At 52.0% G+C, this 26,083-nt stretch overlaps 1 protein-coding gene across 7 annotated transcripts in view; it reads right to left on the reverse strand.

The window, feature by feature from the left end:
• Positions 1 to 26,083, reverse strand: part of PEMT (phosphatidylethanolamine N-methyltransferase) — a 43,203-nt gene that overhangs the window by 16,578 nt on the left and 542 nt on the right. For 4 of the 7 annotated variants that reach the window (XM_087733806.1, XM_087733808.1, XM_087733804.1 and 1 more), the window contains exons 2-3: positions 23,950 to 24,057; positions 22,358 to 22,497 (exon numbers count right to left, since the gene is read on the reverse strand). In XM_087733806.1, coding sequence (XP_087589932.1) covers positions 22,358 to 22,497; positions 23,950 to 24,057 — 248 coding nt within the window. Of the gene's footprint in view, positions 1 to 4,004; positions 4,121 to 22,357; positions 22,498 to 23,949; positions 24,058 to 25,607; positions 25,998 to 26,083 lie in introns of those variants that run through there. The other 3 variants (XM_087733810.1, XM_087733807.1, XM_087733809.1) reach the window with 2 other exon arrangements.

Consider the following 26,083-nt stretch of genomic DNA (forward strand, 5'->3'; position numbering starts at 1 on the left):
GCCACTGCAAGGTGCCGTGCTCACCATGCGGGACGTCGGTCCATCCTCCATGCTCAAGGTTTTGTTCCTCTCGGCACAAGGAAGCAACGGGGGTAAAACCATCCAGTGGTGCCCAGCAGCACACACTGCAATAAAAAGATGTTCTTCATTTGAAAAAAGCAACCCCAACAACACTAAAATTGTCCTGCCGATACCACCGGCAATTGTTAGCCTCGTCATCATCTTCACAGCTTCTTTTGCCAATAATGACTTTGCTTTTCTGCCAGCACCAGCGTGCATGTTATTTAGGTCAGCTGGGAGCTGTGGCAGCTTCTCCCCCCTTCTCACATCTCAGCTGCCCGGTTTCCTCATCCGGATGCCTGGCAGCCACAGCAGCAGGGACACGAGGTGCTGTTGGCCACCTGGGGCTTTTCCCGGACAGCCATCAGAGATTGCTGGCAGCATGGCTTGGAGGGAACATTGGCTGCTTCAGGCCACACTCGATTCCCATCATTGAATTTGGTCACTTTAGCATAAAAGGCCACGTGGTTCTCAGATCGATACCGTTTACACCATGCTCGTTCACGTTACTAGCTCACAAAATTAAATAGCACTGAGCGTAAAGGCGAGAGGCACTACCAGGCAATGACATACAACCCCTTCCCTGTGCAAAATCCCATCCCAGGGTGTATTCATTTTCTTGGAAGCATCAGCTCCAAGCGAGAAGCCCATCCATGCAGGAGGCAATGCCCAGCGGGTGGCATCAATGAAGGACTTCATGTCAGTCAGCAGCACGGTACCCACTGAGCACACTGCCAAAGGCGCTGCCCTCGCTCGGCCTCTGTGGAGCTCGCTCCACTGGAGGCATCACAGCCCTGGGGAACATCAAGAGCCTCCCATCTGCACCCCCACCCCCCCCACCATTCAGAGTGTGCACGTGGGTGTTGCTTTTACACCTCAGGCAAACACCCCGAGACCCTTAAGGTGGGAAGTTCATAAGCTCCCTGCAAACCACCTGCATGCACCTGCCAGGGAGTTTGCCAGGCTGTGCAAAAGGGAGCGCAGGAGGCTCGGAGGCAGTGCCAGCGGCTAATTGCAGAGCTGATACAGGGAAGATATCAGCAACGTGGTAAGGCAGGAGAGAGCGACACTGGATGTAAGCCTGGAGGACACTGAAGGTTGTCACGTCCCATGTCACACAGGTAACAGTCATGAACTGCTGGGGTAGAGCACACAGTGCAGATGGTTCAAAAGTTCAGGAATTGTTTTCACAGATAAGAGCCTCAGTGATGGAAGTTCCCTGCTTCTTGCAGAAAAAACATGGCTATAATGAAAATAATCATTGCACCAAAGCAATTAAGGATACTTGTCTTGTGCAGTTGACTAAGCAGGTCCCCCCTGGTCACAGGTCATTCTGGATTGCTTCTCAGAAACAAGCCGAGGCTGATAATGAAGCTCCGAGCTGGGAATCACCTAATTGCTTAATTGAGCACAAGACACTCCTCTTCTTAAACTCAAGGTATCCCTTCGGAGCAAAGCTTGCACAAGAGCATCACGGCACCGAACGAGGGACAGGACCCCAGCAGAGACCCACGTGCGGAGTAGGAGGCGAAGCAGCCATACAGCCCAGCTCCCGGGTGCTTTCAGCCACGATGTCAACCCACTCGCGAAGCTTCTGTCTGCTCTGCTCTGCCCTCCCCTCCTCCGCCCCCAGCTTGCAGCCTTTCAAAAATTCAGTTCCAAAAGGAAGCAGGTTTTTAAAAAACAAGAGAGACATCCCGTGGGCTCCTCAATCGCTCCCTGGCAGCCCCCACCCACATAAAAAGTCCCCAAAGCACGCAGAGAGGAGTTTTAAAGGCTGGATTACAGCACTAGGGGTGGAAGGACCCCCTGAGGCTGCCTTTTAGCTATCAGCAGCCAGCACGCTCTGCACAAGCAACCTCGACCGCTGCGCACAGCCGAAGTGTGAGGCACAGTTTGCACTTTGCCGGTTCTATTGCCTCTGTGGGGCTGAGGAGCGGAAAACCTGCTTTCAGTGTGCTCAAGTACAAATGACTCAGAACATAAAATAAAGGGAAAAGTGAAATAGCAAGAGCGGGTGAGACTTGTCCCTCCTGGCATCACCAGCCACTGGGATGACAGCGCCTGTGTCATGCAACCCATGACCCCCTGTCTGGCCAGCTGAACCCTGGGTTTGGAGCTGGCTGATATCTTCATGCAAGGGCAACGGACAGGATGAATCATTCCCAAACAGCACAACCTCTCGAGGCTTGAGCAATAAGCCCCAGGCAGCCCTAGAGGACTCACTGAGCTGGGAATAGAGGCAGCAAGTCCCCCAGGTGTGTTTCAGGGCATCTCCAGTGGTTGCTGCTCTGATGACCACCCTGAAACCATCCCATCACTCCCACAGTTAAGGGCTTGCTGTGCTAGAATAGCTTCCAAAGCCTGCTAACCATCGCTTGGGCCAACTTCAGTGCCAGGAAAGGCAAGGGAATAACTCAATCATGTCAAAACACTTGGGCAAAATAAACTTCACATTGCAATCTGAAATGGCCTTGGCCCATTGGGTGGGCTGGCAAGCATAGTTGGCTGGTATCTCATCTGTGTTCTGCTGGGGGTGAGCTGCCCCACCTTCTAGGGACCCTCCTCCAAAGCCATGGTCCAAGTGGGGCTTTTCCAGCCCCCTGGGCTGACCTTGCTGTCTCCTTCAGGAACCGACTCATGGGGGTGGCTCTGCCTGCACAGCCCAATGAACTCCACAGCACTCACAAACTTGTGACATAGAGCAGAAGCAGCACAGCCAGCAATGCTGGCCCTGGTAAGGCACTGAAGGGTCTGCAGGGGGAAAGCATGATGTAGTGCTGGGACAGATGAGATCTCTGGCTCTCCCAGCAGTTCCCCATCAGTGCCTTGCTATGACCCAGTGAGCTTTGCTGACCCAGGAGCCAGCAGGACCACTGGGAACAGAGGCTGTCCCTCCATCAGCTGTGTTTTTAATTAAAAGACAGGCACAAGGCTTTGCATTGCTTCCCAGACAACAAGTGGCTGTCATCTACACAAGAGACTGTCGAGACATTCCCCAGCGAAATCCAAGCCCGCTGTGTCACTAACACATCAGCAGAACACACACATGCCCTCTCTATTGCCTGCATTCAATTACAGCCCCATTCATTGCAAGCTTTCTTACAGTTTCTGCAATAAGCAGTAGCTGGGACAAACACAGAAGGGCAAGGGCAGGTCTTGGTGTCATTTCCAGGAAGGCAAAGCTCTTAAATACATGTGCAAATTCCAACCTGAGATCTCTGCGCCTGGGAAATTACCCAAAGTACTAAACAACCCATTAGCTCTGACCCTGGCACAACTGAATCTAGGAATTTAATAAGAGAGTGTGTCTCTCCTAACAGTGTTGAAGATAAGCCTAACAGATCGCAGATAAATTGCTGGCATTGAGGAAATCTTCTGCAGTAAACCTCTCTGCTGCACTCAGCATGTCAAAGGACGTATTCCTATGGTGTACGGTGCATCAGTCATACAATACTATTAGCTAGCACAGGTGGTATTTAAAGAGATCACAGATAAGAGTTTAAAGAGACTGCTTGCTAAGTGCACAGATAATCCTGCTCTTCTACACAGGAAACTGCAGCTTCTTAAAAACAGGTTTAATTTTGTTTATGATTTGTATGAGAAAATGAAAAAATTCTGCTGTTACATATGATCCATCCTGCGCAAACAGCCCTCCTGTCACCTGGGCTGCTCACAGGGCAGGGGAAACTGCCCCAGAGAGCAGAGAAAGGAAACCTGCAACACTCAACAGCTGTTGACACTGATGGTTTTGGCCACACTGCCGCATCCCTCATCTTTATTACAAATCCTGGAATAAATCTGCTGCTGGCTGAAGGTATCCAACCATGTAAAAGCAATACGCTGGGGCTGGATCCAGCACCACAGAGTAAATATGCCTCATCCCTCCACCCTGTAGGGGCATCTCTTTGCATTGATACGTAGCAGTAGGGTTAGCTCCTTACCAATGGCTCCGCACACAGTTAAGCATCAGGATAACAGCACCCAGGCAGTAGCAGGCAGCACGTGGAGAGCCGAAGATTCGGCTGAGGGCTCGCGTTTTATGCTCCCATCTGGCTACCTGAAGAGACAACAGAAAACAAAGCAGGTAGTTGGGGGTGCTGGGGTGCGTGCTGCCCCAGGAGCAAGCCCCGCGGCCTTGGCCCCATGCAGGGACACACATCGTCTACATGGCTTTGTGCGAGAAGCAAGCAGAGGCCACTGATGGGACATGGCTTAAACCAAGCCTGGGGATGAAAGCTCCTTCTCCTACCAGTGCCAGCCCCTGCTAGTGCTTGCATTGCCCTGTTCACCAGGCCAGCCAGCAGCACTGAGGCACTGGCTTATGGAAAAAAAACCCTACACAGCAGTTTTAGGGAACATGCAACTTGGACAACAAGGCTGAGAGCATTGCTAAGGCTGTTCCCAGGCCACCAAAGCCAACAGGCCACTGCTGTGGAGTCTAGTATTGCCCTCCTGGAAAGAAAACAGATCCCCAAGTAGGGGATGAACCACAGGGACACCCAACTCTCATTTTCTGGACTCTTACCATCTCCTACATCCAGCTGTAGGGAATCATACCTAGCAAGAACAACCCCTCCCTACTCACTTCCAGAGCCTGCTCAGAGAACTGCTTCCACTTGTACAGGCTGAACCAGCTGGCGTTCATTAACACTCAGCAATTGTAGCCATTAAGGGCTCACCTGCACTCCTCACCCATCCCTGCATGGCTGGGCTGTCTCAATACAATCCACACAGCAGTGTCAGTGACAGCCCAGGACTCGCATGCAGGCAGCACCTCCGGGGAGGCATTAGCATCCTTTACAGCACATTTTTCTCTACCTGCAATTTTAAGCTCTGTGTTCTGCAGGGCAGCAGAAGCTGATGGGCCCCTGCCCAAAATGCCTTGCAGCTGAGGAGGTGCCCTCTCACCCTGGGAGGCTGCTGCATGCAGGTGGTTGGAGCTGTTCCCAAAATTTGCAGGACTGGATCCACCCAAGTCACCAAATCCAGGACTCTCACTCCCAAGCTGATGAAAATCCTTACAGCTACTCTGTTTTCTACCTTTCCTGTATCCCTCAGAAAGCTGTCGCTGTATTTATCGCCTCTTTTAGGCTCCGTTTTCAGGTGCCAAGCCTGGGGTTTGGATCAGACCCTAAATTCAAGCCAAGCAGAGCACACCTGGGCAATGAAGTGGGAGGTGGGAGTCAGCAGAACATCTCGGCACCAATTTGCTTCTCAGACAGGGCTGGCACTTCCTTAGCTTCAAATGCACTTCACTCCCTCACATGGAGCCTGGGCAGCTTTTGGGAGGCACCTGCAACCCAGCTATTCATCTACTCTGAATGCATATGGTCATTTATTGGCTCTATTTGAGAAGAGAAAGGCAGCTTTGCTGGTGGAGGGGGACTGCTGGCTTCAGGAGGGGAGAACGATGAAAACCTCTGATAAGCAGGGCACTGATTTCACATGCTGAGAGCTGATTCAATTAGTTATGCAATGATTGCTCTGAAATTACAAATCCACTCATGACAGAAAGAGCTGCTTCACTGCCTTTTTCTGGCTGGTATAAATAGTTTGTATTCTAAATTGAATTTAAAACACTGTGCGTCATGCTGCTGCTAAAATGGGAGCTGCTGTTTGAGTGCTCTGAGAGAAAGAAATATAGGGTGAGTTACCACCTTGGGAAAGTAAAAAAAAGTGACCATATAGGTGACTGACTCACAGATGGAACAATGCAGTCACGTGCCAGTTATCTGTACTAACTTCCTAATTCCCTGGAAATTATTCTGGCAGCGTTTGCACGGATGGCAACTCCTGGCTTGCTTTGAGAGATTTGCAAAGCATCTCAGCCGGCGGCAGAGCCAAAGCTGAAAGAGAAGGCAGCGCCGCTGGGATCAGAGGGGAGAGCCTGCATGCCGCTGGGAGCCGTCAAGGTGGCCTGATAATTACCCTCGCCTTTAAATAGGCACATCTGGGCAGAGACAGAGCGTGGTGGGGTGAGAGGACGCATTTCCGAGCCCTTTGGAGCTGGCTCAGCGGCGCTGGGATCGCTCCCAGCACAGCCCAGCTCATGCTGCATCACGTTGCTGCTGACTCCCCGGCTGGGACCGAGACGCCAACTTTTATTTGGCTGTCACAGCCTTCAGTTGGGACCCTGGGCTCCTTTTCGAGCCCGCGCGGGAGTCATCACCAGCAAAGTGGAGCGGGAGCCTGCGTGGGGCTGGAAGCGGCAGCGCCCGCCAGGCCCCGCGGCGATATTTCAGCAACAATTAATTTGTTCCGGTTCTGGTTCTATTCCTTGAACAGCTAATTAGTTCTGGCTCAGTTCTAATTTTCTAATTTTAGTCATTTCTAGCTAATATTAGCTCTCGTTCGACCCATGGTTACACAGCTGGCTTCATGGTTTTATAAAATCATGAGCCGACGTGTTATTATTTACTGCATGACAGATGCAAAATGCTTTCAGCATCCTCCATGGTCGTGTGCAGGACACGGCAGGGCTGAGACTGGCGGCCTCCCGGGAAGGGCTGCAGCCATTCCTGGTGTGCTGTTTGCTCTCCCAGCCAAGGCCGGCACTGTGCTGCCCACGGGCGAGCACAGCATCGGCAGGGAAAAAGCCCCACGCCACAGCTGTGTGTCCTGGTGAGAGAGGGAAGGGAGCATTTTTATTTTTCTTCCAACCTTCAAGTCTGGAAACGGAGTTAATACAAAGTTTCCTGATTTATCCAAGGGTCAAAGCAATAGAAAAATTCAAGGCTCCTTTTCCAAAGCTCCCAGCCCTCTGCTTTCATTTCAGGATACTTGGTGAGGGCTGCAAGTAATTTTTTTAATGTTTCCCCCAATGCTCATTATTGAAATAAATCAACGAGCGGATGTGGCTGCAAAGCCGGGAAGTGCTCTTGGGTCCCATGTTCTGCCTTTGGCAGGCCGTTTCAGTGCTCGTTGGGGGCAGGCGCAGCCAGCTGATGTTCCCAGGGAATCGCCGCCTCCTCTACCTAAATTCGAGGCTGATTTCTACGTAACCAAACCGAGCCATCTCCCCAACCACTCGGGCAAGTGCGTAAACAAAAATGAAAGCACCGGTACACATCCCCAGTGGCTGCCCTGATGCAAAATGGAAATGCTCTGAGTTTTCTTTCCTTTTTTCGGGCAGGCAAGCCTTCCCAAGCCACCTCGAGAACGGCCAGAAATATCCATTCGAAAAGCAATTTCATCTCACCAACCTGCCTCTGCAGCTGATCAATGGGAAACGCTCTTTACAGCTCTGTGTGCACGGCAGGCCATCACCTCTCATTAATATTTAGTATTTGTTTCAAGGAAATTGATTATTTTTGTCTGCCATCCAGGGAAGCTGGCTGTTGAACACGCTACATTTTAATTTGCTCAAGCCCAGCTCTGAAACAGAGACTTTGTTCTGTTTCGCATGACTCCATTTCTATATCTGGCTCACCCCAGAGATGGGGACCGAAACCAGATAGCCCAAAGGCTCAGGTCTAAGGGACATTTTGCATCTTAATGCTAATCAGCCAGTCTATGTCCTCACATTGCCCCATCGCCATAGTATCTGACGATGATGTGCACACTAGTGAATTTAGCCTTGCAGCATGCCAGGGAGGCTGGGATGGATTAGCAGCTCCCTACAACCCGAGGGAAACTGAGGCACCGGAGGGTTGAGGTGAGTGGCTGCTTCCCAGCTCTCCGGGGAGTAGGGTGGCAGGGCTGTGCCCACATCCTGAGAAATCGCAGACCCATCGCCCACCTGGGGCGATGCTCTGCCCACTTCTGGGGATGCTCTTGCCTTGGCCAAACTGTTGGCATAAAAATGTTCAGTGTCCAAGTCTGGTCTAGAGAAATGATGACAGTGAATAGGATACACTGCCTTCACCATACCTGTCTCACAGTATTTGCCAGCAGGAAGGATTTTGCCCCATCACATGGGCTCTAGGAAGCAACCCCCTAAGAGACCTAAAACTCAGGAATTCCATGAAAAGCCCAGAGGAAGAATGATCAGCTCCTCGGGGCATGTCTGCACCCTGGTCCCAAGAGGATGTGCGTGTATAAAATGAGCCCTGCGTGTACAGACAATTCAGCCCAAACAAAAAAAACCTTAAGACAAAACCGACCTAAGAAAATTTTTAAACTTTCTCCTTCAGTCCAACCTCTCATAGGCCAGCCATAGGGGTGCATCCTCCTGCAGGTGCTGGGGCAAGAGAAACCCCGAATCTGGACTTAGGTGGCTCCATGTGAGCATCTCCCATTGCAGGAGACGTGCCCTGGCTAGCTCGTAACCTGACGAAAGGGCAGGAACCCTGATGTTACCCTTCTTTCACCGAGGGGGACCAGAGGCACCGATCTGTTCCCCTGTATGAAAAATCTGGTTTTCCTTTCTGATTCTCTGGAATCCCTTGTTAAAGTGTAACAACATTCTCTGCTCTCTGTCACTGCTTGGATGCTGGAAAACAACCCTGATTGCAGGTATTATGTTTATCTGAAAGATAAGGAGGAAAAAGATAGACCTGAGCACCCAAAGTCTGACTGTGGCACTCCCAGGAGCGAGCAGGGAAGCAGAGCCAACGCAGAGAAGCAACAGCAGAGCAGGCTGTAATGTAAATGCACATCCACCGCCCGCCTGCGAGCGCCAGGGCTGGCTGACCTTTGTTGAACGCCAGAGGAGCCAGCCTTTCTGGCTGTCCCAAGTGACTGTGGAGGAAACGAGCATGGCCTGACCTTATCCCTCCTAACAAACCACGCGCGAGCCCCTCCGCGGTCAGCAGCGCTTAGTGTGTGCCAGTACGGCAGTGCCGACGGTGCCGGTTGAACACAGTGGCCAGGCTGAAAGCTCTAGCCTGGGCTCCTGCGGCTGCTCAAGGCAAATGTCCGAGTGCTCGTGCTGCTTCTAAACGAGAAAAACTCTGCTCTTCTAGGAGATTGCGAACCTCAGGAGAGATGGGAGAGGAAACGGCAGGGCTGATCCTGGGGAGGATCGTGCACTGCAGCCTCGAGGGTGTGCAGGGGCAGTCCTGCAGCTTGCCTGCATGGCACGGAGCCCCGGCCCAGGAACAGCACCAGCCGAGGCTGGCATGTGCCCATGTGCAGCCTCATCCGAAACACCGGCCCGCCGAGCACCCGCCCCAGCACTGGGCACCAGCACAGGCTTTCCGAAGGCATGTGCAGAAAACGCCCCGGGGACCGGCGTGCCACTGGCAGCAAGAACATGATTAGCAGGAGCTCTGGGCAGCGAAGGCAGGAGAAAAAGAACAGAACAAACCACGGTTTAATTTGTACAAGCTGGTAATTATAGTCGCTATCTGTCTGAAATCTCTATTGAGTTTATTTAAATATGTTCTCTGTGAAGGCCATTCAGACAGGAATTATCAAGGTGTTGCAGCAGAGGAGATAATGCCATGCAGTTTTCAACAGATCAAGGGCTGATTAGGAGGAATTAATTAGTTGCTTAAACAGTCCTTGACTCGCTGCAGCAATTAGCCGTCACCTCCACGCAGTCACGTTCCCCGTGCAGCAGCGGCAGCGATACAAAGTGCCCGTCAGCAGAACTGCCTTCCCTGCACTGCCAGTGAGCACCGGGCCAGCCCTGGGTGGGCATGTGGCCCCAGGAAGGTGCCCTAAACCCACAAGGTTTAGCCCGTGGCCAGGGCTCGGCAGACGGGCAGTGATGCATTGGGCTGCAGTGACTCCCTCACACCCGCCACGGTGCCCATCGCCGGTCGGTACACGTGCATCCGCTGTGACTCCCAACATGAGGCAGACAACGGATGTCTTCCCTCTTCCAGCCTTTAGCAGGCCAGTCCCTCACGCATCCCCCATTCACCATCTCTTACATGCTATGAGCTACCAGTTCTCAGCTGCACTCCACCACTGGGGCGGGGTGCAGGCTGCCAGCTCCTGCCAGCACCCCAACAGGCTCCACTTTGTTCAATCGCTTCCTGCCTGCACTGGGGAAAGCCGCAGCGGCTCTGGGCTACCCAATCTAGAGACTGAGTTATTTCTCTGAAGGCTTCTCAACTCGCAGGCACTCAATTACAGAGAGCCATGAGATGATAATGGAGCCCGAAAGCTTTTTAGCAAATTATTAAAGCCTTGTGAAGTTCCCCCACTAAGTACTGCAGCAGCAGCTTCCAGTTCCTGCAATTAAAACACTGAAGTGATATTAGAACAGACAGGCACCGTCTTAACAGTTTCATGTGAGTGGTAAGACAACGGAGGGCAGAGACTTTGCCCATGCAGCTTGTAAAGGTCTGTCTTATGGTAAGGCACCAAGAAAAGATGCACCCAGAGAGGGACTGCTGATGAGCAACAGGCGCTGGGGACAACGGGTGACAGCCCACGCACATGGAGCTGGAGCAGGGTAGGGACTCCCCGTCGGAGCCTGGAGGCTCTGGGCACCCCAACCTGGTGATCAAAGACCTGACACATGTCCCAGGAGATGGGGATGGGCCAGCTCAGCCACAAAAGGTCTCCCCAGGAGGCTACACCAGTTAGTTTTTCCCATTTCCCCACTGGTATGATGGCAATAACAGCTGTCAGCAAGCTGCAGCCGAGCAGGACAGCTTAGCTCATCCGTGTCTGCCAAGGGCTTTCAGTTTGGAAAGGAAGGCGTCAATTTGACTCAAGGAAGACTTTTCCATTGCCTTTCACAGGCTCTGGATGGGGAGGTTGTTGTTTATTCCAGCCAAAAGCAACAGCAGCAGGGTTTCAGAGAGACGAGGTTTCGGTATGTAGACTGCCTACGCAGCGATGCTGCAGCGTGGAACAGCCAGTTGGAACGACGGGGCTGTACACCCAGGTGACAGAGAGCTTCACGGAGGGAAAAAGCACACGTTTGCAGGCTCTTGCAGTGGAACGGGAGGCTTGGAAAGCACAAAAGGCTGCAAAAAATGAGAACGTCCAAGGGGCTGAAGAAGAGAACTATCTACAAATGGAAAGCAGGACAGGCTCCTCTCGAAAACCAAGGGGCTGGTTGTAGAGCTGCAGCACTGAGACAAGCCGGTGTGACAAACCCTCGCTGCCTACAATGCCCATCACCCAAATGAGCGGGTTAAAAGGACGAAACGCAAGCTGGAGTACCTCTTCCAGTGACTTTTCCCTGACAAAGCTGGCGTGCCGCTGCCGAGGGGTTCAACGGGGTTCTGTCTGAGCACTTCGACACAGGGAGAAGCGTAAAGTGACTCCACTTCTTTAGAAGTGGAAAGATGACTGTTAAAGAAACTCTGCCTGCCTCCACAATGTATGAGTTTAGCCTAAACACCCCTCTCGTGCATCCATCCCCAGTGAAAGTAATTTGACTGAAATGGCACAGGTCACCTCAGCTAACAGCCTTGAGTTGGGGAAACAAAACAAGCTGGCAGGTAAATAGATAAGGGTTTTGTAAGGACCAGGTACGCTTTACCTCAAAGCCATCCCTTGAGATTACCTCCACACGAGTCTTTACCTTGAATCCACTCATGATAAACAGCTAGATAATAAATTTCATTTCTCTAATAGCATTTATGTGATTTGTCGAAGTACCATCTCATTAGCTGGTTGCAATAAAAACAAGCCCCTGCTTAACATACACCAAGGCAGCCCAGGTCCATCGATGTTCCATGAGCCACATCCTCTCCTCTTCAATAAAAACAAAAATGACATGGAATATAGGCTGTATTTGCTAGCAATTTCCAACACAAAATCTGAACAGTTTCTCCTCAAGGCAAGGAGTTCATGATTTATGTCTGAGGAACTGGAAGCTGAAGGCAGGTGATTTCAAGTAACCCAGAATGAGCTGTGTTAATTAATTTTGAGAGTGGGCATTGGGAGCCCTTCCCAGCAGCTCCCCAAGACTGAGCAGGGGAGGAGTGACACGCTCCAGCTGCAGGGAATCAGCCTGCATGGCCCGAACAGACTCTCCCAGCCAACAAAACCCATGGAAAAAGTATTTGTGAAATAATGATTTCTCCAGAGCGCAGCATGGGATGGGGAAGGACCTTTCCAGTCCCCATCCAGGACGTGGTAGGGATGGCGAAGCACCGGGAGGGACACGGGCAGCACGGGGGAACGGGGAGCAGTGGGGATCCACCCAGCTCCTCTAAACCAATAATACAACCAAATAAAATGATCTCCTGAGATTAGGGAAAGGCAGAGGCTGCCCCTACCCAAGTGTTTGGGGCTTTGCTGGAGCCCAGAAGGAAGGCAAGTGCTGCCAGATGAGCATCTCGTGCACAGGACGGTGAAGCATTTTGCCTGGTGTTTTGCCGGAATTTTTTTCATCTTCCATGCCCAGATGACTTGGCCCACACTCAGCTTCCCATTGCACACAGTTCCCATCCAGAAAACCACAGACCTCTTATTTTCATACATTTTTCTGAAGCTCAGAGCATTTTCTCTGAGCGAAACAGGTCTGATTTTGCTCAGGCAGTCCGTAGCAGGCACCTTCCCAAACCAACCAGAGGCAAAGGTGTGCGTTGGTCTCTGGAGTGATTGAGAATATTCTGCCCATCTCACATCCTGTACTTGCTTATTTTTTTTTCCTGTTGCTCATACTCATGCAACACTAAAAAAAGCAAAGCAGGGGAAAGCGCCTGAAGTGTTATACACACAGCTGCTTTAACGAAAGAGGCCGTCTACCCAAAAGACCCATTTTCAAACAAAGCGATCCAACAATAGCACTGACGATGTTTGAACTGGCATCGATTTAGAAAGACAAGCTCTTTGCTGCACCACACTGTCAGCAAGCGCTCAGTACAAATGCCACGTTACAAGATGAACGCCTCTTTTTTTAAGACTTCTCTTCTATTTTCGCGCCTCCGCTCCGTTGTGTTACTTCCAAACAGGCCCTGGATCCCAGCAGATCCACAGTTCTGAGGTCAAGTCCATCTGAACTCGCTGCAGACTTCAACACCTTGGGTTTGGTTTTAAACGTGGGGACAAAGCTTTTTATCTTCATCACAAAGATCCTGCTTTCTAAAGCTTTCCAACGATTGCTGCAACCCTCTAGTTCAAATCACTATCGCCATTGCAAATAAGGTCAGCCTGATTAAAAAACAGTTATTCTAACTGTAATAAAAATGGACAGCCTTCAGCCAGTGCATCCTATGTAAGAAATATCCTCTTACTGAATTGAGACAAGTCTTCTCTGGCTCCAGGTAAAATGAGATTGAGGTCACCTAACGACTGACATTTCTTGCAGCCTCTGATTCATTGCAAAGACACCGTATAAAGCTATACCGGAGATGCCAGCTAATTCAAGCGGCTTTTTGCTCTCCTGTATGACCTGTATTTACTTGCCGCTCTGATATGTGTTCAGGTACCAGGGGCCGCGTGAGCATCCAGCTCTGTCACTGTGTCCCCAACCAGCTGGACCTGCAGATGTGCCACTGCCTGCAACCGAAAACTGGGCCTGGATGCTGCAGTATCTCAAGTCGGGCAATTCTTCAAGCAGACATGGCCCATGGGAGTGGAAATACTTTGGCTCAGTTGTCTTAAAGACTAAATCAGAAGCTCCGGCTCACCCAAAATACAAGAGTAAGAAGGAGCTGGCAGCAGAGAAGGGGATGGAGAAAGGCTGGAGGTAATCAAGAAGCAGAAGCCTCTCGAGACGCAAACACATCAACACACAACCACACAGCCCAACGCAGAGGAAGAAAAAGCAGCCAGGCTGCCTGGGATCTTGTGCTTGATGTGAGAGTTTTCAGACCCAGGCATCAGCTTTGCAGTTTGCTCTTGTTAATAGGTTTGCTTGGATTCCAGCTCAGCCCAGCTCATTAGCCACACCACCGAATCCAACACTAATTCTGGATCGCTCCTATTGCTACAAATAAATAATAAAATTGCCTCCTCGCAGGGGTTGTTTTCTTCCTCTCTCCCCCTAATGCAGGTCTGGTAGCATCTCATGTATCCGTTAATGAAGTCCATTATATCCAGAGTTTCTCAGCAAGTAAAAATTACAGTCATTAGCCAGTGACTGACAAGAGACAGAAACACCATTTCTGCCCGGGCTGGCAATAACAGTACGCCAAGTACACATCCCAGCGAGTCGAGCCTTGCTTTCCCATAATATGGTACCCAATGTTCTTCATTAGCATCTCTCTTTTTAATAGAGCAAGACAGCGTCCTGCAGCAGGTCGCAATTACACACAACAATTAATTCAGGGAGAAACAATGACGGGTGTCGCAGAGGCACATTTTGCAGCGGGGTTGTCAGAAGGTGAAGTGGAAGATGATTAGGAACATTTTAAAGCTCTGCCTAAAACCGAAAACAAAACAAGTGGAGGCATAAGTGACAGCACGGTAGAGGAGAAAAAACTGGTTTCCTTGTAAACTACTTTGTAATTTTTGTTTTAAATAGTAAAGAAACACAACAATTATTCTTTTGGTCGTAATACCCCAATGATCAGGACCAGCAGTCTCGGACCAGGACTCCTTGTGCCATTTGCAAACAACACACAAAGCCAGCTCGGCTTCTCCCAGAGCTGCAGCCGCTCTCTTGCTGCCCTTTTGTGAAATTAGGGTTTAATTCTCTGGAATAAGTCTGCTAATAACGACTCCCAACACACCCGTCCTCTGGACAGCGTGTACTTGCTCATCGCTCCCCCAGGGGCTGTGATGGGAGGGAGGACAGGGAAGGGGGGAGAAAAAAATAAATACGCCTCGCAGAGCACAAAATGCAAGAGAAATCTAATACCCCTTCGCAGAGTAGTGAGAGTTCGTTGGAAAAGAGGTACTGGTTGCACTGGCCATGCTCGGCGGAGCGCCGATTTCGGCTGGAGGCCCTCCCGTCCTCTCACTGCTCGACATATCATGTTCCACGCTCCGTGTTAAGCCTCCCCTGGGAACACTTCCCACAGCGCCAAGGACACGCATGTTTGTGATGCTGCTGTCGTCCCGGCGGCCAACAATAGAGAGGGACAATTTGATCTTTATGTAACGCAGGCAGCCGCGCGCTCTGTTCCCCTCTCCTTGGGGATGAGATGTTCAAACTGCGCAGCACAACAAGTAATAACAATCTGAAGGGTTAAATACAATCATCAAACCCCTCGGGCTTGCTGGTGTTATCACTGGGGTTCCTATGGGTGTTGATGGGTGTAACCACGTGCCCCATGGTATTCGTTCCATGCAAGAAACGTAACCCCGAAGCCGAGCGAACAATCAATCATCCCCAGACCCAATGATCTGCACCCCAGGGGAGCTCTTTCCCCCTTTTGCAGCCTCAAAGCCCAATGCGGAGATGCATGCAGTGCTCAAACCCTCTTACAGTCTTTTGCTCCATGCATTTGTACCGGAGCCCTGCACGGAGGTGGAGGGGGGAGGCTGAGCAAGCCCTTCTAGCCAGGATCCGTGCACATCCGCACCAGGGACCAAGCCTGACGGGTACAGGCAGGAAAGTAATGTTCCTCAGTTGGGCAATGCACTTGCTTTGGCTTCCGAGTACATCAATCTCTGGAAAATGACTGCAAGAGAAAGTCTTGAAATGAAACTAATTCATTGCTGCTCTCCAGCCTTGGGAATCAAATGAGTAACTCTGCAGTCATTAAAACAATGTCCTGGTAAAAATAAACAGGAAAGGGCTCTTAATAGGAATGCTTCGTAGTAAAAAATATTGTATCTCGTCTAGAGGTCATTCAGTTTTTAACAGAAACACCCACACGTGCCCCAAGGTGATCTGATTTGGTATTACTCCAGTCCTGTTACGGGTGTACGCTGTAGTCACAGGTGGATAGACAGGGTTTTTTTTCCAAGTTCAAAATTCACCTGAGGATTTTGCAGACTAAGCATCTGCTGTCGGACTCACCGCAGAAAACACAGCTCTCAGGGAAGAGGCAGGAATAGGAACATCCAACTACATGGGGGGATGTGGAGTCCCTCTTCACCCAGCAAGACTGACGAGGAGGATGCTCAACTTTTTCTTTCTAAAAGGGGCATTTCTATAGCAAAGGAGAGGCTTAAGCCGGAGGCGGTCACGTTGAGCACCAGGCCGGCACAGAGCTGATGCTGGAGAAAGGGCAGGAGGCGAGAGAAGTAGGCAGAAGGAGTACTGTAAAGAATCATAAAAGCTGCCTGTACATTTTCCTTCCCTGAAAATGTCTTTGTGCTTTTATGGCAAGGAGCTGCTACAATTACAGCTTCTTTTATAAGCGAAGCACAAACCAGATAATGAGCAAACCTCCTACTGCACAAAGGAGGCGACGAAGGCATTCTGTGAGCCTGACGGTCAGGCTTCCCCACAACAGCCGAAGGCAGAGAAAATTGCTAAAATCCACTTCAGGGGTGTGAGCTGCTCACAGTCTGCTTTTTCTTCCCAAAAGCACAAAAAGGATCACACCAAAAATGATTGTGCCTACACAGACAGCAAGTGAAAACCCTCCAGCCTGACAAAGCAGCAGCTCGCACATCCCGACCTGCAGAACAAGCCCACGGCTGCATCATCCCTGGTCTGGAGGAGTAAAGAGAGGGAACAAAGAACGTTTTGCAAGGAGAAAAAAAAAAAGGTGAGATATTGCCAAATCCAGACGACTAGGTAACGCACCTCAGAGGTTCATGATTTAAACGACACATGGGAAAATCAAGAGCTCCCGCCAGCCTTCCTCTCCCTGACCCCAACATTCGCTGGGAGACCCGGGGAGCTTGACAAAGCCACACGCAGGTGGGCAAGTCTGGGGCTTCCAGCTTCTCTGGCAACCAAATTCGTAATTTTCTAAGAGAGTTGCCCCTCTTTCCCTGCACGTGAGCAAGCACGGAGGCTTGGACGGCTTGGCAGGGAAAAGAAAAATCAGGCAGCGGCTCATGGGGTAGGGCTATTTCATCCCACTCCGCAGCCCTTCCCCTGGGTCAGGGCTACCCTCTGAAATCAATGCCCCTTGCTCTGAACAGCTGGTGCACCACTGCTCCCATCCCTCTGCAACGTATCAACCAAAGCCACTGCTCAGGCACGCTCTGTGTCCGTAGCTCATGTCCTCCATCAATACATCAGCACCAGCTTCCAAATATCAGCCGTTTCTCCCTGTGCTGGTGTACAGGGGTTTCAAAGCTTTGTCAGGATGCCTTAGAAAGGGGAACGTAAGGGAGCCAATGCAGGCAGGCAGCCCCGGGGGGAGTGCAGATACTTGTTTGCTTAAACAGCGATGAGGCTCCTAATATTTACCAGGAACCGGTGCCCGCCAAGTGCCGCTGTGATCCGGCTGCTGAACTATCTGGTTTCACACTCAAGAGAGCAGGGATGTGGGATGCTCCTGCCAAGTGCCATTTCCAGCTACTTGTGTCACTGGGGAGACAATACAGGTGGAAAAGAGAAGGAGGGTTTTGCTTTACTGATTTACTAATCTACTTTACCACCCATTTGCTACTGCCACGTGAGCAACTGGAGATAAGTGTCGCCTAGGAGTTCATCAAGGGGGGAGAAAATACAGAAAACAAGGAAGCATTTTCTTTGGGGTGCCAATCCTGTGTGCCACCAGCCTGCCACAAGCTGGATCCAGCACCCCCACCATGAAACCCCAACACCTCCCTTCCCACCACGAGTCTTCAGGCACGCAGGAGATGCAATTGCATCGTGACGGAAGCCAGGCAGCGGGTCTTACAGAAATAACCTCCCAAGAGCACCCAGCAGACTGCATGTCTCTCCATTTCTTCATTAAAGCAGCCTATTTTGGGAGATCCCATCCTTCTGGGAACTGGGCAGGCTTCTGCTAAACGGTCTACGCCACTGCACAGCCGGAAAACACCCAGCTCACATCCACGACTGCAGCAGGCACGCAACCTGGGAAGCTGCTGTCCGGCTCCCAGACAGCCAATGTCCCGGGGGATGCAATGGGTTTCCCTGCTCAGGGCTCCAGCAGCTCCCAGCCCCAGGGCTACACACAAACACCGCCAAAACCCAGGGCCACACGGGAGGACCCACTGTCTTCCACTCCCCCCAGTTTGGGCAGATCTTTTTTGCCTCCAGCTGCATTTTTTGCCTTGTCCCGTGGGATGCAGGTGGTCATAGACTTGCCATTTCATAGACTAACATCTTTGAGCAGCACCTCATCAGCAGGAGAAAGTGTTTAGCAGCAGCATGGGAGGGTAGGGATGGAGTGGGACAGAGAAGAAAGGGCCTCTTCCAACTTCTAGGGTCTACAGATAATCCTCTGATGCATATGGAAACAAGACTCTTGGCGTAAATATGTTTTCATCTTTTGTGCGTGTGCTGACTTATTCCAGCAGGGCTGCCAGCAGCCCACAGTTTATTTTTAAAACACTAAACAAGAAAAGTCCAGTATATACAACAAACACCCTGAGTTTCTAGAGAAGTATTCTCCAGAAGCTAAAAAAAGGAGGTTGCTTTTCCAGTCAGCTTGGCCAGGATCCATAGGGGACTGTGAGGTGAGAGGCACATTCTGACCTCGGTTTACAGAAACACTGAGCAGGCACGTTGCACACCAGCTGGATCCCAAATTCATGCTAGAAATGGGCACGGAAATGGCTCAGCCACCCAAGCACACCCTGCCTTGGCAAATACCTGGGCACGGTGGCTGGGCAGCTGCTCGAATGACTGCCACTGCCTCGCCTGGAGCCCTGAGGGCTGAGACCCTGCCTCGCTCGACACACAGATGAAGCATCTCAGCTCACAGCTGCCCGGCCAGGCTGGGCTCCATGATTGCAGGCAGCTCAGCCCGCAACGACATTGTAAAAAAGATATTGCACAGCTTCTTAAAGAGGATTTAGATGAAACCGCCACCACCCCTAGCTGGGAAGCTGCGGGGAAGCAGTGCTGCGATGAAGGATGTGGCTCTCCCTCAAGGTGACAGCGCTCCTAATTGTGTCACTCCAGCTAGCAGGCTGGAGGATGCGACCCAGTTTTGGTGCCTGTTATGTGGCTCACAGCAGTGCCAACATGCTGGAAAAGCTAAATTTAGGAGCCAAACAGGCGCAGTGTTACACGTACAGCCAGGACTCACTCCATTAGGAGACGGCTGGAGAATCGATGCTGTCCGCTCACCACATGCGTTACAGCATCGCTGCAAAGCCCGAGTGGGAAGCGTTACCAAGCCACTCAGAATAAAATTGCCACTAAATGCTGTTTGGGGGAGGGGGGAAAAAAAAAAGCAAATTCTCACTCTTTCTCAGGCATTGTAGGAAATGAAAACGGCTATTGCTGCCTGGCAGAGAGTCCAATTATGAATAATGTGCGTTCTCTCCCTGCACAAAGGATGAAAGGCATCAGAGCTGGTGGTGACATTTTAAGACCAGGGATGTAAGAGCGAATCGGAGCCTCGTTGCAAGCCCAGCTTTACCCCAATAAAGAAACACTTTCCGCAGTCAATTGCCTTGCAGCGTAGCTTGAAGCCCTGCTATTGATCTAGCATCTGTTGTAAGTAGATAATCATCGTCGCTGTGCCATGGCTTCTACAACAGGATCTAAAAGCACTTTCCAGAAGATGGTTGAGGGCTGTTTTTCTGCTCTCACCCATGGCTGCAGGCAGGCAGAGGTTTGCAGGGGAGCCCACGAAGCTCTCACAGGTTTACAGAATTTGAAGGCCAGAAAAGACCATTAAATCACTCCGACTTTTTCATCTTCCAACTCTGTAAACTTCAGCTAACCAAGATGTACTCCCCACGAGGCTCTGCCTGCCGCTCCAGCCCCAGCCCTGGCACAGCCGTTTCATACCCTGCAATTTCCTTTCCCCAGCGAGGTGCTAACACGCTGCCATCAAGCCACCGCTCAATCCTTCCCCGTAAGTCAGACAGCGAGAGCTGCTGAAATCCCCCAGCATCAGGCTTTTTTCTACTGCCCCCAGAAGGTTTCTCGGAGTTTGGCTCACTGAGGTCTGAATCCGAACAGCTCCCGAGCTCCCAGCCGCTTCCTAGCAGCGTGCGTAGGTTTTGGGCCAGGCACCTTCCTCCGAGTTTAGCAAGAAGTGGTCAGAGGTAGGTGAAATCAGGCTGCCAGCGCCTGCAAACTCCCCCCTCCCCGCCAGCACAAGCACTTCTTATCCACTTGGCAGATTCCTCTAGTCTCCAAAGAAGGAGAAAAGGATGGGAAATTAAAAATAAATGAAGCAAGAGATACACATCCATCAGGAGCCAGGCGTTGTCAGCTCAGGTCCCTGTGCAACCACTTCTTTAATCAAAACCTCATGCAGTTTAAACACTTGACAGAAGTCTAGAACAGAGATCTTGTTACCCTGAACAGGAAAAGCTCCAACCTTGAAGAATAAAATCATGTTTGTCTGATGGGGTCTATTTTCTGTAAAATCATGCTAAATTACGCTATGCCCGTTCCTAACCGTGACATTTTAGGATTCACCCTGCAGATTCCTGTGAGATGCATGGGCGTCTCGAAGGGGTCACCAGAGGTGATGGGAGGAGCAAGCTCTCAGGCGGCAGCTGAAGATGTGCCATTTCTAAATCGGGCCATGACGCCAGCTGTAAATTTTTAAGATGCTCAAATCAAGAAAAGGACTGCTGATGGATGTGCTCCCCACTTGAAACTCACTTGAGTGGTGATGGACGTCAGACTACCTGGCTCACGGCTACGCCACTTGCCTGTTTGCTATTGAGAGAGTGTCCGAAACCTTCCAGCTTCCTAGAAACTCCCCATGTGCCAAGACTCAGTGAGCTTTTTAAAGCCTCCCATATGCAGGTTATCTGCCTCTCCTGGCTTGAAAATGTTTGTCTCGGAGTTGTTGTTATTTAATACCTTTCTTAGTTACCAAGGGATGGGAAGTTTCTCCCATCGTTCTGTGGCTTTCCAAACACAGATGGGACTTATTGAAGTTTCTACTGCTCTGACCTCATTAACGTTTTATGGCATGGCTGCAGCGACGCACCTACTCCTTGCTGGGTGCCCCTTAACAGCCCCATGGTGGCTCAGGTCTCCCGGCTGCATTGAACATCCTTGGGGAGCTTTAAGTGACATCATCCCCAAAACGGCTCTGCCACTGCCTTTTGGGGCCTCACCTGCACCCTGCCTCATATGGGATTGTGGCTCCCAGAAGCTCCTTTCGTAATAGCTGTGGCAGGTGGGAAAGCAGAGACAGAGTGAGGAGGAGAGACGACATAAAAAAAAAAAGGAAAAAAAAAGAGAATAGTGCAGGAACACATCCAAGCTGTGCCATGGACAACATAACCTAGGGGCCACACAGGGACGGGTGGGATTTTAATTGGCACGGAGCGGGAGAAGCATAAGAACGGGTGCAAGTCCTGGGTTTGGTGGGAAAACGCAGCGGGCAACCCTGGGGCAGCATTCATGGTACCCCCGGCACATGCCTGCAGGGTGGAGGGTGGGCATTGGGAGTCCTGAGGCCTTTTTTGGAGAACTTTTCTCCCCTGTGGAGAACAGGAGGGAGCATCAGCACAGTCCAGCTGGAGTCCTGCACATTGCCCCACTTAGGCTCTGGTCCTCTAAATTGCTCTCTTAACTCAAGTACATAAATCGACCCGATGAGCATCAGGGTTTTCTCTGGAGTCATGCTCCCCCACAGCCTTTGGATTTCGTGCTTCATCCCCAAACCCTGCAGGTTTTGTCCCAAAGAAACATGCCTGGTGCTTACCAGGGCAAACGCCTTGCTATGCTCGAGGCCTTAAGATGCGCCTCTCCATCAGCCAAGCACCGCACGGAGCCGGGGTTTCCCCACCACATATTTATTCAGAGGCACTGCACAGCAAGGACAACCTGGCGCCAAACTTTGCAAGAGGCAGACCTGGCCAGAGTTCAGCAGAAACAGAGAACTAAGACACTAAACTAAATCCATGCATCCCCACCCAATTTCTACCCAAATCAGGAATTTCATGCACAGAAGGATTTTTGACCAGGGTCCCACATTACTTATTAAACACAGAGAGCAAAGAGTGCTTGGCACTGCACAGAAATCCAGTCTTTGCACTAAAGCTCCTGCGAGCGCAGAGTAATTCAGATGCAGAAGCGATCTCAGCTGCCAGGAAGGAACTCAAACAGCAAAAGACAAAGGGAGCCTGTGCATGGATGTAGAGAAAGAAAGAAGAGCTGCTGGCCAGGTGCAGGAAGGGGACACTGATCCCACAGATAAAAGGATGGGGAGGAGGTAAAGGAAGCAGGTCCGGGAAAATCCAGGGATGGCTGGGGCCACTCCTGCTAAAATGCACCTGATAGCGGGGGCTTGCTCAGGGCTGCAGGTCCCACAGCCCCCCTGCAAGAGCCTTCCAGCAGTGCCTGGTGTGAGCCATACACTGGGACCAGCAGAGCCTGAAAATGCCAGGGAGATGCTCGGGGGCCTGGGCAGCGCAAGCGTATGGATGGAGGCACACGGACTGCGAGAGCCACCCGGCCTGTTACAGCTGGGGAAACATCTAGTGCCACGCTCACCTCCCCAGAGCCTTCCACCAACACACCAGCTCAGGTTGCTCACTGCAAGCCCATGCAGAGATGCCTTCTGCTCCCAGGCGCAGGCCCTGCACGTCTTGCTTGCAGTGCCACCTGCCGCCAACGGCAATGCTCTTCAAACACTGGAAGGGGACAACAGCAACGCAGAGCAATGAACTTCCTGCTGTTACATCAGCTTTCCCTGTCCTTTAACAGCAGCCAAACTCTTGATCCAAAAAGCAATGCTATTTCCCAAGCTGCAGGCATCCCATGAGTCGCAGGCATAGCAGCAGACACTAATGAAGTACTTTTTTCTTTCCCTTTTATGCAGTTTGTCACTGGAGCCGGTCTCTCCCCTCAGAGACCACATCCTGAATCTTCTTGTTCATTGATTCTTTATGCTAAATGATGACTCCGAAGTCGAAATAATGTGGCATATTCTAGTTAGCATTTCAGACACCGTGAGACTTTTTAATAACGAGTTGCATGAAAAATTAGGGAGGCTGCAACAAAGAGCTCCGACAGAGGTTTCCAAAGTGACTCACAGCCAGGAGAGCCTCGCTTTTCCAAAACCCAGCGTGAGACAATCTCAAGAGCCCCCGCGCTCAAAGTGAGCCAAGTCCTCCCCCTCTGGAAAAATAAGGCCTTTTTAAGGAGACTTCCCCAGGGTGAGAATCCCTGCGGGGAGGTTTGGCGGGCAGTTTTGGGAATCTTGGCTGAGATGACATCTCATTCCCATGAGCGCTCGTGGGGAGAAGGTTTCACCCCACACCTCAGCTGTGCTGCCGAGGGTGCTGCGGGGTGGGAGTCACCTTGTGCCGCAGACGGCCTGGGCTCCCCGCTTGGGCCACTGGCTCTGCAATGCTCCAAAATGGGGCTGGCAATGATTCTCGCTGCTCTTGCAGGCAGGTAGCAAACCGCAGTAGTAAAGGGCAGCAGAGACTCTTCCAGTCTTGGCTCCCAAAGTGGTAGTGCACCCAGCTGATGGTATGGCACCCACAGGGACAACGAACATCACCTGTGCACTGGTATCCCCGCTCCTGGCTTGCTACCAGCTCTGCAGCTCTTTGCCAGACTTTGCAGCACGAGGGAGGGGGAATTTCTTCAGGTTAACTTTTGGCTGACTGTTTTTGCTTTCTGCCATCCACACAACCAGCTGCCAACATATTTCAAGGGCAAGCAGTGGGCAATGTATCCAGTGCAGCCCCCCGCCGGGGGTTAATGCCATTTATGCTCAGTCCCAGCGGTGACCAGTGCCTGGCTGCTGGGGTGGGAGGTGTGGCAGGAGGTGCCTGAAAGATGGGTTTGATTGCTCTGCCCCCTCTCCCAAGCTCAGCTCCTAATTCCTTCTGCATCCCGTGCTGGCTCCTGTGACACCCGCCACAGCCACCCCCAGCCCCAAGAGTTCTCTCTGCAGCACAGCTCCCTGCTCACCCACTTCTAACGCCTAATAACTGGGCACCACTCGCCCCACCCAGCCCAGCAGGCTTCCCCAAAAGAGGTTTTTCCTCCAGTGTGGCCCAAAGGAGACCCCCCTGTAGCTGGCAAAGGAAGGCTAAAAATAACAGGGCGGCCGGCACGCAGGCAGCTCTTACCACGTTCCAGAAGAGCGGGTTGAAGGCGATGGAGAGGACAGCTGCAACGAAGCCAGAGTCGGTCACATCCACGTAGCCGAAGAGCCGCGCCATGGCTGTCACATCCACCTGGGGGGGGAGAGCCAGTTATTGGGGGTGTGGATTCCTGTAGGGGCACTGGGCGTTGCGCCTGAATATGGGGCACTTCATCTCAAATGAAATGCATCAGCTGCCCTGCAAGAGCGGATGAATCTTTTAACGGCCCCAAACAACACGTTGTTATGGCTTGCAAAGCGCTGTGTCAGGGTGCAAAGCCAAAAAGAGGATTGGGGGCTCCTCCAAGCTGGCTTCCCCCACACCTTGGGGGCACCGGGCTCTTGGGGAGCCCTGCGCTTGCAGCAGCGCCCAGAAGGACAGGGGCACTGTGAGGACACTGCTGCCGTGAGGACGAGCACCAGCCCTACGGGGCAGCTGCCAAACAAGCGTGTTTCCAAGCTGCAGGAAAGGGAGCACCGTTTCACAGCGCCTCGGTGTCCCCGGGGATGGACGACTGTCCCAGGGATGCTGGTCTGCATGGAAACTCCAAGCAATGAATTGTGTCAGCCTCAAAGTTGCCTTCCACAAAGTAAGTGGTGCAGAAGTGATGCATTTGCATTGTAAGAAGCTGCAAAAGACTTTCCTGTCTTACTTAATGACAACAACAACAACAAACTTAAAGCTTGCTGTTTTTACCCCTCTCTCCTTTTAAGAGATATTTTTCCCAGGATGGCTCCCTGACATTGTCAGCATTTTTACGTGCAAAAAGCCGTGCTGCTTCTGCTTCCCCGCCCCCTCTCCCTGGAGTGGTATTTGGATGAAAAACAGCGAGCGCCTTTTTTTTTTTCCCAAAACTTTGAAAACAAAAGACAAAATAGCCCAGCCCAAGCCCTTCCCTTGCTTGAATCGAAATCAAGACAACATTGAGACGTGGAAGATTTTTGCTTCCCAAACACAGCTGTGTTTGCAAGTCCTTTGGATGCCAGGGGACAGGAAAGGCTTGAAAAGGCATCGGCTCCACCTCACCCATCCAGGAGAGAAATTCCCACTGGCTTCTCACGGGTTATTTGAAGGAACCAGAGCTGCAGTGGGATTCATGGAGAGGGGCTGCCAAATCTGCTGTCTCTCATAGCCAGGAGCAAAGGCCCTGGGAATGGCTCCTGTGCTATCCTGGGTCACGTCAGGCCACTCCAGGTGCCTCCTGCACAGCCGTGACTGCCCGCGGTACAAAGTGCACAAGCAAAGGCCATAACGCCCCAGCCCCAGCTCCCCCGGGCTCCTCCATCTGAGCCCTCAGGACACAGGTGCTGGCGAGTAACGATGGGAACAGCCTCCAGGGCCTGACCCCGACCCATCCTGTCCTCCTTGCCCTCTCCTCCCCTCCCTTCACCTCCGAGCAGCCCTTCACCACCAGACCTAGTCCCTTCAAACCAAGCGCTGTCAAGCTGTAACCCGGGCACCGAGACAGCCGCTGGCGCCGGGGCCGAACTGTCTGGTCCCGCTTCAATTGCAAACACCGTGGGATCAGGACAGCTTCTTTCCTCTCATTTCGTACGGCGCTGAGCACACTGCCAGCACGGGCTGAACAAAAGCTTCTTGACCTACTAACTCCTGGCTGGCAACATCGTTAACATTGCACTCACCTTCTTTTCTCCTCAACAACCAAATTTGCCGCTGCCGGCGGGAGGCAGATTGGCCTGTGCCTAGTACGTGCTTTTAGGGATAAAAGGGGAGCCCATTAGGATGCGCTGTCTCTGCAAGCCGCTGGGACAGCTACTTAACGGGCACAGAACATCCAACTTTGCCCCCTCCTCCCCGACGGGCGATAAATAATGGTGGCAAACGCGGCCCGCTCGCCCGCAGCCCCCGAGCCGGGGAGGGCGAGAGCCGCAGGGACGGCGGCGGCACCCTCGGGGCTCCCCTGCGGGTGCCGGGGCGGCCCCTGCCACGGGGCCCGGGTGGAAAGGGGCCAGGGAGGGGGGCGGGCGCGCCTCGGGCAGCGGGCACCGAGGGTCGCCGGGGCCTGCCGCACCTGCGGGCACGGCCCGGGCGTTACCGCCAGCAGCGCTGCCGGGCCCCGCGGCGGCACCGGGAGAGGCCCCGGGGTGGGGGGGGTCCG

This window comes from Nipponia nippon, unplaced genomic scaffold (assembly GCF_047370975.1).
Source record: "Nipponia nippon isolate SJK-2023a ecotype South Korea unplaced genomic scaffold, ASM4737097v1 scaffold_5, whole genome shotgun sequence".
NCBI classification, from domain to species: domain Eukaryota; kingdom Metazoa; phylum Chordata; class Aves; order Pelecaniformes; family Threskiornithidae; genus Nipponia; species Nipponia nippon.